Below are 12362 nucleotides of genomic sequence, written 5' to 3'. Positions count from 1 at the left end.
CCCGGAAGCTGTACACCGGCTCCCTCAGCCAGTAAAGCGAGATGAGCGCCGCAACCCCAGAGTCATCCGCGACTGGACCTAATGGTCGGGGTCCCTTTACCTTTACTCACTCTGCTGAGGCTCACAGGAGACTTGCTTCAGGCGCCATCTTCTAACTGGAAGTCCATCGCCCCCTGTTGTTTTAGGAGGAGGGCTTTTCTTGGGTGGGGGTGGGATGGGGGTCTTGGGTTCCAGTTCAAAGAGCAGAGCACACTCCCGACGCCTGCTTCTGAGCCCTTGGAGTCCTGCACTCACCTGTCTGGGAGGAGGGCCTGCTGAAGGAGAGTGGCACAGACCGCCCTGCAGTGGCGCTCCGTCAGCACACAGACGGCCTGGGCCAGGCAATGGCGCTGAGTTGCATCCTCTGATTGCTGCACATAGGAGCAAATGACAGCCACCAGGTCGGGGATCTAGAAAGGACAAGGTTGGGGGGGGGGTGAAGAAGCTCTGTAACCCTCATATATTTGGGGTGCCATTTCTAGGAGCATAAGAGAAGCCTTCTTATGTCCAGCATCATAATACATGTTGGTTCAGGTGTGAGGAGGAATAGATATATGGAAAGGAGGATTCCCTGGATGCCAAATCCAGGTTTGCGGCAAGTACTCTTTGGTGAGAGAACCCCAGAAGAGATCTAAAACAGGCAAAGGCAAAGTCCGGCCCTCCAGATGTTTGGGACTACAATTCCCATCATCCCTGACCACTGGTCCTGTTAGCTAAGGATGATGGGAATTGTAGTCCCAAACATCCGGGGGGGCTGGAGTTTGCCTATGCCTGATCTAAAATCACAAAACATGTGGCAAAGCAAAGCATGGAAATATAGGCTGTTAAACCTTTAAAAATACGTATTTCCAAGTGAGCTCCAAAATAGTCCCCTCTTCCCCCAGAATAGGAAAAGATCACACGTTTAGTAAGTTAAAAATGGTTTATTTACAAACTCTCCAAAGGTCAGGTTCATGTGCTTTTCCATACATCAGTCAGACAGGTTGCACAGGCAGTAAAACTGTTTACTTCCAAAGCGGTGGAAGTTCCTAAATTATTGGTATAGGAGCTCAAAAATGGCTGCTGAGAGCCAGGCAGTTTGAGCTGGAGCAACCAGCTCAAAACCTCTTCACAGGCTGAGCTTCTCAAGTAGACTGAAGGTACAACAATAGGCTAGTTTACTGATTTCCTCCCAATGTAAAGTAAGTGGACACAGATAAGCCTGGCAGGACAGCTTACTCTATGATATTAACCCCTTCATGCGTTAATTAGACTTTGGTATGTTGGTTATATGAGGCTGGTAATCTCACAAGAACATCAGAAGGGTCTGCTAGACCCAGAATCCTTTTCTCACTGGGACTAATCACAAGAGCCCTCTCCTAAAATGGGGTCTCATTCACCTCTTTGGTAATCCAGTTCTCAAACTGGCCTCAATAGCTGTCATAGGGAGAAAAATGATAATGAAGTGATACAGACTCCCTTGGAAAGTGGTGCATTCTCCTTCACTGGAACTTTTAAAACAGAGGTTGAATGGCCATCTGTCAGGATTCTTTAGCTGTGATTCCTGCATTGCAGGGGGTTGGACTAGAGGACCTTTGGGGTCCCTTCCAACTCTACAGTTGTAGGATTTAGGAAGTGGAGGACCAAATACAGGCTTTATTTTATACCTTTTTCATGTACAATTTTTTTTTTATTTTACAGCTTTTAACGATTATATAATATATTGATATAGCAACCTTATAACCTGTGCTCTGCTGAGCTCGACTTCCCTCCCTCCTTCAACTGGCTTTCTTATGTCAAATTTATTTCCCAGCATTTTAAATTTCAACATCCTATATCAAACTTAATATATTATCCAGTTTTATCTCAAATAGGATGCTCCTTAATTAAACGTTGTGAATCTTATCTCAGTCCTGTTAGTGTCTTTATGTGTTTACAGTGATTCTCTAATATTTTATACATTTCTTTATACATTTACAGATATTTTATACATTTTCATGCAACAAAATCTGAAAGCTCTTTAGGTCTAACCCAGCGTTTCCCAAACCTTTTTGGTTGATTCCATAAACTCAGTACCCCGGTACCCCACTATTCTACCGTACAGAAATCATTTTGCACCACCCACTGTGGAAGATAATAACACAAAGAAATCCCAAACGGTATTGATTAATTGCACATTTATTCAAAATCCATTTCAAACTGTTTTGTTGAATTAATTCAACAACATCGATGAACGACCCAGCGATAGCCTGATAGCTGTTTACACATCTAGCAGCCCCCTGCCACCCATTTGCCTCTTAGCGCCTCCCTAGGTAATCCCACTGCCCCCCAGGGGGGGCGCTACCTCCCACTTTGGGAACCGCTGGTCAAGTCCCTCCCTCACCCGGCCCTTACCTTGTCCTTCAAGGCTGCCCTCTGCTCCTTCACGACCACCTCAAACCACAGGAGGACGGCCTGGTCGCAGGTGGGGCTCACGGCTCTCAGCTGCTCCAGCAAGGTGTGCAGGAAGGCCAGGATCTCTTGCGGGGGCAGAGCGCGGCTGACAACCTGAACCAGGGCAGGAAGGTAGTGGGGAGAAAGTGCTCAGATGCGCCCCACCTTTGGTTGCCAGCTCCACACCCTCTCCTTCCTTGGGAAGGTGCTGTGACTAACTTAGGGTCATGGAGGTTCTGGGGTATTTTAGGGGGTGGGGGGCAGGGATAGGCACTGTATTTTTCACGCCATAAGACGCACCTGACCATAAGATGCACCTAGTTTTTAGAGGGGGAATGCAAGAAAAAAAATACTCTTTAAAGGGAGCGCTGAGCAGAGCCTGTATGCATCCCAGGCTCTGCTCAGTGCTCCCTTTCACGAGCTGCGTGGAGCGTGTGTGCAGCACTTGCAGGCTTTTCCCCAAGGAGGGAGAAGGGCAGCCTGTCACTGATGGGCCGCCCTTCTCCCTCCTTGGGGAAAAGCCCCCAAGAGCCGCACACACGCTCTGCACGGCTCTTTAAAGGGAACGCGGCTCTTGGGGGCTTTTCTGGGAGGTGGGGGAAGGGACTGAGGGGCTAAGCCAGAAGCTAGAACAGCAAGAGGGAGCACTGCGCAGCGATCCCTCTCGCTGCTCTGGCTTCTGGGATAGCCACGTGAAGCCTCCTCAGGGCAGCGGGATGAAGGCTCCCCCTGCCCTGAAGAGGCTTCGTGTGGCGAAGCTAGAACAGCGAGAGGGAGTGCTGCGCAGCAATCCCTCTTGCTGTTCTGGCTTCTGGGATAGCTGCGCAGCCTGCATTTGCTCCATAAGACGCACACACATTTCCCCTTACTTTTTAGGAGGGAAAAAGTGTGTCTTATAGAGCGAAAAGTATGGTATATGACAGGGTTGAAATAGTTTTGTTACTATATTTACCAAGCAGGGTGCCTGCAAGTGGATCTCTTGGGATCCTACATGGAGGTGAGAGTAAGGTTAAAAAAAGGATCTCTCCCCCCCCACCAACTCCCCAAAGCCCTCTGCCAGAGTCTTGCCTGCCTACCTGCCCTTCTCTGGGTTTCACTGGGATGGCTGCCTGGCAGAAGATGAGGCCAGAGTATGGGGAGAGATGGATCAATCTGCCCATTGCCCTTCTCTCTGTTTCTCATCCCCCCCCCCCCAATCTTAAATGGACTTCTCCACGTTTGCAGCAATTTGCGATTTTCTTTTTTCATCCTCAGGGATATCCGGTGTGCTGTAGTGGTTAGCGTGTCAGACCTGGAAGACTAGGGTTCAAATCTCCCATTTGGCCACAAAGTTAACCTGGTGTGACTTGGGGGGGGGGGAGTCCCTGCCTCTCGGCCTAACCTTCCTCACAGGGTTGTTGTGGGGATTAAATGAGCAGTGGGGAGAACCACAGATGCCACTTTGAACTCCTTGGAGAAAAATGTGGGATATAAATCCAATAAAGAAACATAATTTGTCAGCTTGTTAGTGCAGATATTTTCCTTTTTGGTATGCACATTTTGCCTGATGGTTGAAGCTTGCAGGAACGTAAAGAGACCTCTCCTAGGCCTTGTGGTTAAGGGTTAGGGCTTGGATTTGGGACTCCTGATCCCAGTCTCAGCACCCAGTGCTTATCACACCAGGATGTTGGTGGGTCGATCCAGCTCTTCAAAAGGATTGCCACCTATCTGGCTTTGCCCATTGCTTTAAGGCAGGCATGGCCAAACTTGGCCCTCCAGCTGTTTTGGGACTACAATTCCCATCATCCCTGACCACTGGTCCTGTTAGCTAGGGATGATGGGAGTTGTAGTCCCAAAACAGCTGGAGGGCCAAGTTTGCCCATGCCTGCTTTAAGGGCACCACAACGGGTAGACATGGGAAAGGCGGGGACTTTTCTCATTACTGAACCTCTTTGCTGCACCTGTTGAACTTCTGCCTTGCCTAAAAGGTGGCAACCCTTGGCTGGCACTGGCATCATCCAGGGCCAAGGCACGTGTCCTTTGCCCCATGATCCGCAGCCCCAGGAGGATGAATCCTGCCTAGGGGTGCTATTCTCCAGGTTGATACCTTCTCCCAAGCACCTTCCTCCTGAGGTCCCCACCCTACAATACCTTCGCCAGCTGGAGAGAGGCCGTGCGCACCTCCCGGGGGCTGCTCTCGCTCCGGAGCTTGCGTTGGATGCAGTGGAGCTGCCAGGCCACCAAGCGACCCCTTGGCCTTTGGGTGCCTGCAGGAGATACCCAAGAAGGGAGATTCCGACTCAACATCAGAAAGAACTCTCTGATGACAAGAACCACTTCACCATGGGATGGACACCCTCGGAAGCTGACGGACTCTCCTTCATTGGAGGTTTTGAGGCAGAGGTTGGGTGGTCCTCTGTCAGGGGATTCTTGAGCTGTGATTCCCGCCTTGCAGAAGTTGATGATCTTTGGAGATCCCCTTCCAGCACTATAATTCTATGCCTCCTGTACCATCTGGCATCCTGTTCTCATAGTGATCAACTAGATTGCCTAATGGGAAGCCCGCAAATGGGATCTGGGCATAGCAGCATCCTCGCTCAGTCGTGAAACTCACTTGGGTGTGACCTTGGGGGCCAGTTACCACCTCTTAGCCTAGCCTACCTCACAGGGTTGTTGTGAGGGTGAAATGGGGAGGAGAACCATGTATGCCACCTTGGGATCCTTGGAAGATAAAAGTGGTATGTTAATTAATTGATCGATTAAATAAATAAAGGGAATTAGCACACTGGTCCCTGTAGCCCAATATTGCCTGCACCAACTGGCAGCAGCTCTCCAGATGAGGATGGAGTAGGAAGTTCCTCCCAAGTAAGGAAGACCTACATTGCAAAAGGGGCTAGACAAGCTCACCTTGGGTGCTTAGCAAGACCCTGATGCAGTCGACGGCACCCTGCCGGATGCTGCCCAGCACGTCACAGGTGAAAGGCCCCAGCGCCCCAGCCAGGCGGCTGAATTGCTCCGGGGGGATCCGTGGCTGTGCAAAAAGAGGGAGAAAGGAAGCTGCCATATACCAATTCAGGCCATTTGTCTGCATTGTCCACACTGATTGGCAGCTAAGACTGCCCCTAGGAATAAAGCAAGATTCTGGTCCTCAATATTCTGAATGAACTAGGAACCCAGGTCAGGCTTGTAAGAAGAAGCAACCTTTGCACTGGTAATTTTTTTGGGAACACAGGAAGCTGCCTTATGCTGAGTCAAACCATTGACTGATCTTGCTCAATACTGTCTCCACTGACTGGCAGCAGTGTCTGTCCAGAGTTTCAGGCTGGGGATGTTCCCTGCCTTACCTGGAGATGCCAGGGATTGAACCTGGGACCTTGTGCATGCAAGGCAAATCTGAGCTATGGCCCTTCCCCAAAATAAGATTCTAATCCTCATGGTTTGGAATCAAGGACTGTTAAGTAGGAGCATCAGAAGATGCCTTATATCAAGTGAGACCATTAATCCATCTGAGTATGGCCTTACTCACAGAAGCGCTGGTCTTCTGGCAATGGGCCCGAAGCAAGTGCACCCCAAGCTGCAAAGCACGGGCACGCTCCCATTCCCGCTCCGACACCATCCAGTACCCCAGGAGCTGCGGGAAAAATGAAGGAGAGGGGGAGGAACAATCAGCCCCTGGCCTGAACCAGCCCGCCTTTGCCCTGGCAACCCAGAAGCCATGCTGGTTAACTGTGGGCAAGGCTTCTCCCTCCCAGAAACCCCACAGAGCGAGTTGGAGGGTGGAGCATGTCTAGAGAATGTCCTGCTAGCAGAGCTGGATTCAAGATTGGAGGGGGCAGTCCTCTTGGCCCTTGCAGGGTGTAGTAGTTAATCATTTCAGATGGGGCCTGCTTGGTGTTGGCCCCGCACTTGTGAAACCCACTTCCAGCAAACATTCACTCAATGCCTTTGCTTCCGGAGGTCAAGAAAGCCCCCAAAAGTGATCTTTTCCCTTCTCAAGAGAGCTTTAGCTGATCTAATCCAACTGAGTCTCTCTATCTTCACTCAGAATGTGTTGTATTCTGCCTGAGCCTCTGTCGTTTTTGATCTTTTGTTGTACGTTGCCTTGCTCTGAACAGAAGCTTAATGGAGAACTGGGGTGATGCAAATAAATGAATACACACAGCTCTGGCTTCTCAAGAGCCCCACTGTCCTGGACTGGTTGGGCACAGAGGAGTAGTGGGAGGAACCAGCTGGGGAACCCCCAAGGGAAGAAGGCCCAGAGTCAGGGAAGTGGTGGTGGGACAACGATGAGTGGTCAGAGGGAGAAGATTGGGAAGTGAAGGTGTCGGAAGCTGAAGAGGTAACAGGGTTTAGTGAGCAGGGAGAGTCTGTGGCAGAGAGAAATCCAGACTCAGAGGCAGAAGCTGAAGCAGGATAGGAGGGAGGCCAAGAGGCAGAGAGGAGTCACAGGTGTCTCCCCCTCCTGCTGTGACCAGCTCCCCTTCCCTCTTGTCTCCCAGAACCATAAGAGGCATGAAGAGGGCAAAGGAGAAGTTAGCTTCATGCAGGTGCAGTCTCAGATTGCTTGGGGAAAATCCTGAAGAGGAGGGGACTCAGATGGTAGGGAAGAGGTGGGGATTTTCAGTCCTGGCAACTGATTTTCATTGAGTAAGACTGCTGGGAATGAACTGCTCTGCTCATTAGGCCTGACACTCCACCAAGTCTGTGGAGACCACGTTTTTGCTAATAAAGAATTATCTCCAACTTTGAACTGTGTGATTATCGACCTGTACACTCCTGTGACATCTACCTTGCCCTCCCTCTGGCTTGGGAGCAAAATGTGGGAGGAGAGGAAAAGGAGAGCAGCAGGGAGAAGACAGATTTAGCAGTGAGGACTAGAAACTTGACGCAGAGGCCACCTCCCGCCCTGCTCACCTGGAAGGCCTGTTGGAACCACTGCAAATTGGCACTCTCCCTTTGCTCCACCCTCACCACCTCTTCCTCCAGCAGAGTCTCCACCAGTTCCGACAGGGATGTCAGGGCACCCGTATGTAGCGCATGAACGCTGGAAGGCAGCGGTGCCTAGTGGTGCAGAAGGAGCAGAATGCTGTTGTTGTTTTTTATTTAACAAAATTGATATACCACTTGAGGGTACTAAATCCTCAAAAAGATTTACAAGGAACATTTTGCAGCCCCTGGAGTGCTCCTCTTTCAGCGGGCAATCAGCTCCCAAGCAGCCAGCCCCGTCCCGACACACATGCACACCTGGCCTGCATCCTCTGCCAGCCCCAAAGGAGGAAGAGCGAAGACGCTGCTCAGGGCCACCTCTGCCAGTGCCTGGTTCTCCTCCCGGCTCAGCTGCTCTGGCACATGGCTGAAGGGAGAAGAGGAAGGTTGTCAGGGTTAACATCTTTCTTGACCATACCCGAGTCTGTATTGCAGGGGGTTGGACTACATGACCCTTGGGGTTTCCTTCCAACTCGAGAATTCTATGCGTTCTGGAGCCAAAGTGGCTGAGGGCTCCATATCTGGGTGACCCAAGGGTAGATTCCCACACGAAAGGTTTGCCAGCTGATGCCTACAGCAGCCAGTGGGGGGCAGCATTTGTGAAAACCCATCCCAGAGGCCGGCAGGCCATTAACGGCAGAGAAACTAAACAGTGGAAAGAGGCTGGGTCACACCCTGTCCTGGAAAATCAAAATATTCTTTCAAGATGAACGAGGGCTGTCTGCGGTAATATGGCACTCTGTGTATGTTCAGAGGCACTTGGGGTTCCAGAACTAAGCTTGGGCTTTGAAATCAGAGCTTGAAAGTGGCTCAGATGGATGGACACCCCATAAAAAGAAGGGGTGCTGGAAATGGGGTACTCACCTCAAGTGCCGGAGGGCAACCATCACTTGCTGGCGGACGGGGGATACAAGGGCGTCGAGGGGCTCTGCTTTGATAATGTCCTGGAACAAATGCCGTGCAAGGGAAGTGCAAGGCATGGGAAATGAACCCTTGGTCAGGAAGAAAGTCAAGACCTTGGCTTGAATCCTTCCAAAGGATCCTCCCCAAAGGGTTGCTATCCTTTGGGAAGCACACCTTAGGCCGTCACTCACCTTCCAGGGCAGACCTGATGGGTGACCAGGGCAAGTGAAAATTTGACGTCATTCACGGCCATCTGTCATGGATGCTTTAGCTGAGATTCCTGCATTGCCGGGGGTTGGACTGGATGACCCTTGGGGTCCCTTCCAACTCCACAATTCTATGATTCTTCCCACCAGCAGCTCTTCAGGGCATGAGCTACTGACCACCCAACCAGAATTTTTAAAAAACACACTTTATTAACCCTTTCCAATGGCTTCGCCTAAGTGCAGACAAAAGGAACTCACTACGAGGTGGTCAAGCAGGAGGCGTTTTTGGGGCAGGCAGAAGGTCGGCGCATTGCCTTTGCTCAGGATCGAAAGGCTGATCTCAGACACACACTGGGAGAAGCTCAGGGCCAGCTCAGCGTCTGTGGCTCCCTGGGGAGGGACAGGAAAGACTAGGAAGGAGGCTGGCTCCACAAGGAAAAAGACATACATACATATATACATACCTTTCCTTGATGAGGTTATGGGGAAGCTCTGAAAGGAGGGCAGAGTCTCATAGCCTTGCTAATAAAGACTCCTTTGTCCCGTGGAGTGTTTCATTCCATCCATCATACCCTTGTCATCATGTACTCCCAGAACAGCGATCAAAAGGAACATATACTGGATTTATGCTTTCTCTCCTGGCTTCTAACCCCACCGCTCCCATCTCAGAAAAGGAATGTGGGATATTGGAGCCTATCTGGCTCAGTGTTGCTTAACCCTGATTGGCAGCGACTATCTGGGGTTTTAGACAGGTGACAGCCCTGCCAGTAGACGCCGTTGGGGATTGAACCTGGGACCACCTGCAGATTCTTTATGACTGAGCTGTAGTATATGGGAAGCTGACTCATACCCAGTCAGAACCATTGTTGTGGGCTGGTCGGATGTGGAGGAGGAGTGGTGGGAGGCGCCGGCTGGGGAACCCCCAGGGGAGGAAGGCTCAGAGCCAGGGGATTGGTGGTGAGACAGCAATGAGTGGTCAAAGGGAGCAGACTAGGAGGAGGAGGTGTCAGGAGCGGAGGAGGTAACAGGGTTTAGTGAGCAGGAAGAGGCTGTGGCAGAGAGCAGTCCAGACTCAAAGGCAGAAGCAGAAGTGGGGACCAAGAGGCAGAGATGAGGCAGATTGCTGAAGAAGCCAGGGACTCTCCCTCTCCTGCTGTGACCAGCTCCCCTCCCCACTGGTCTCCAGAACCAGAAGAGGTATGAAAAGGGTGGAGGAAATACAGGCAAGATGACAAAGCCTCAGATTGCTTGGAAAGAACTTAGGCAGCTGTGGGAAGGCAGGGATCTTCAGTCCTCACCATTGCCTCCTTGGGGCAAGCTCTGCCAGGAAAAGTTGATGTGCTTAATAGGCCTGAGCTGTCTTGTTGCTTTGAATAAAGTGTTAACTTCACGGACACCATGCGAGTTATTACTGACCTACTCCTGACAACCATCAAGGTCTGTGTCGTCTGCACTGACTGGCAGCAGCTCTCCAGGGTTTCAGGCAGGGGAGAATCTCAGACCTGCCTGGAGTTGCTGACAGGGACTGAACCTGGGACCTTCTGCATGCAGAGCAGGTGCTCTGACTCTGAGCTACGATGGTCCTTTCCCTGAAAAAGGAAAGCCAGCTTAACAACTCCCAGCCGGCCCCACAACCTGTGCGTATCAAGTAGGTACCTTTTTTCGCCCAGTGGGGCAGCCCAGTTCCTGCAAGACAGAAAGGACAGCTGTCAGAATGGCCCCCATTCTGTCTTCTTCCTCTTAGGCTATGTCCCTCTGTCCCTCCACTGACAATTCCTGGCCAGTGACAGGAAGTTGAGAGATCCAGTGAGCACCTGCTTCCCACCTCCTCCTTTTTCATTTATTAGCACCCACTGCCACCTTCTCCAAAGCTGCACCCTTCAGGTGTTTGGGGACATAATTCCCACCATGCCCCTTCTGCACCCAGTGGGCACCAGGTTGGGGGAAGCCGACATGTTGCATCTAGACTACCTCCATGACTGCAGCCTCGAAAGTGGTAGCCACCCGCTTTTGCTTCCACAACAACCCTGCGAGATAGATTAAGCACAGAGAAAAAGTACTTTGCCCAGGGTCACCCTGTTGAGTAGCTGGGTGGGATTTCAACCTGCTGACCCACATGTGAGCCACAAGCTATGCAAGGCTCCCCATGGGCACCCCCTTTGCAGTACCCTCTGCCCTATTTCTAGTTAGCTCCCTCCCAGCTGCCCCTCTACCCCTCCTTCCCATACTCTGGCCCTGATCCTTATGCCTGCTCCCCTCCATTTGTGGTGGTGAAGACTCACCGCAAAGTAAGTCAACTCTGGGCCGCTAGATGTGTAATGGCGCAGGATCCGCGGCACAATCTCGCTCGCCAGCAGAGCCAGAAGCTGTTCCCGGGGGGCACGGACCGCCATGCTGCTATAAAGCAGGAGGAGGGCGCTCTTCACGCTGCCTCTCCCTGGCTCCGGCAAGCTCTATGGTTGAGGAGGTAGATTCGCATTCGTGGCAAAGCCATCTCATCTCCCAGGGCTCCCATTTGCCTCCATAAGCAGGAGCAGAAGACTCTTCCGATGAGAGTCTCAGTCACTCACTCTGCAACTGAGCTATGGCCCTGGAAATGGTAAATTCTGCTCTCATGCCTCCCCAACTCCACAGCCGCTGGGGGAGAGAGGGAAGAAAGAAAAGGGGGGAAGCAGAGAAGTCTGAACCTGGCCAAAGTGATGGTAAGCTGAATCCTCCCCCTCAGAGATCACCTCCTCAAAGCGACTCAGGGTCTGGAGCACAGCCGTCAGCTGTCCCTCAGCGCAATAGACCACACACCAGCAAACCCCCTGTGGGTGAGAAGGAATGACCCTAGGCTGTAACCACCTTCCAGAAAAATCCGGACTCCCTCCCACAGGATCCAGTCCGCCCGCTTTTCCATCTTCTTCTTCCAGGTCTATCTACACTTCAAGTTTATCTCTTAAATATAATAACAATGAAAGAGCGCCATCGTGCTGCAGTTCTTGTGCTGGCCAACAGGTGGCACTACAAACTACAGCATGATAAGCTGGGCCATTGTGACAATGGTGAGAGAGCAAGGAGGAGGAAAGTGGAGATGGAGGCTGGCAGGCAAGTGGCTGGGCATCCCCAGTGTGTTATCAGGCACGTGCCCCAGGCAGACAAGTGAGCGGGCAGGCTGGCAGCTCAAACAGAGGACCAGTCAGGACAGGCTAGGGCAGCTCCCCAGCAACTATTCTGCTCTGCTGCTGCTGCCCACCTGACACTGATGATGCTAGTTGGTAGGTGAGCTGTAAGATGGGTTGGTGAGGCCAAGGGAAGTAGGGGGGTTGGCAAGAGGAGCAAGCAGGGCTGCAGCCCCTACTTAGCCTTAAATAGAGATGGGAGAATCAGTCCATTTTTGTATTTCTCAGTTGCTCATTTTTCCAATCTTAAGGTTCCATTCTCCATATTACTGCATAACTTTGAGATTGTTTTTAAGTCCTCATGAAGATGCATCACCCAGTTCTTCTAATGTACAATTTTGCATAATATTCACATTTTTAGAAATGTCCCCTAACATTATGCACTAGTGGAAAGCACCCAGCATTTCTCTGGAATACGAAGAAACCAAAAAGATACATACATAAATTTTTAGTCCCTTGGTGAAAAAAAACACAAACTATGCATTTTCATGTTCAGGTTGTCAGGTACAGCAGAATATACACTCCTATCAAATTTGGTTAAAATCAGTGTAATTCTGAAAGGTTCAGCCCACTGTCTTGATTCAGAGTAGCATCCAATTGTCTCAGAATACAAACAAAAACCTGTTCCATGATCTCAGGGTATGTGTAGTGTGGAGAACAGAAGGCCGACGGG

At 51.0% G+C, this 12362-nt stretch overlaps 1 protein-coding gene across 7 annotated transcripts in view; it reads right to left on the bottom strand.

Annotated features, from left to right (window-relative positions):
- The window catches only part of MROH2A (maestro heat like repeat family member 2A), a 44995-nt gene that overhangs the window by 12204 nt on the left and 20429 nt on the right, over positions 1–12362 (bottom strand). For all 7 annotated transcript variants that reach the window (XM_083588154.1, XM_083588158.1, XM_083588157.1 and 4 more), the window contains 12 exons: positions 11213–11335; positions 10808–10978; positions 10182–10211; positions 8784–8915; positions 8281–8360; positions 7675–7783; positions 7345–7491; positions 5957–6061; positions 5338–5461; positions 4582–4697; positions 2413–2565; positions 295–449 (listed from right to left, as the gene is read on the bottom strand). In XM_083588154.1, the coding sequence (XP_083444280.1) occupies positions 295–449; positions 2413–2565; positions 4582–4697; positions 5338–5461; positions 5957–6061; positions 7345–7491; positions 7675–7783; positions 8281–8360; positions 8784–8915; positions 10182–10211; positions 10808–10978; positions 11213–11335 (1445 nt within the window). The remainder of the gene's footprint in view (positions 1–294; positions 450–2412; positions 2566–4581; positions 4698–5337; positions 5462–5956; positions 6062–7344; positions 7492–7674; positions 7784–8280; positions 8361–8783; positions 8916–10181; positions 10212–10807; positions 10979–11212; positions 11336–12362) is intronic.

This window comes from Podarcis filfolensis (genome assembly GCF_964270895.1).
Source record: "Podarcis filfolensis genome assembly, chromosome: 15".
NCBI lineage: Eukaryota > Metazoa > Chordata > Lepidosauria > Squamata > Lacertidae > Podarcis > Podarcis filfolensis.
This window is presented reverse-complemented; position numbering and strand designations above follow the sequence as displayed.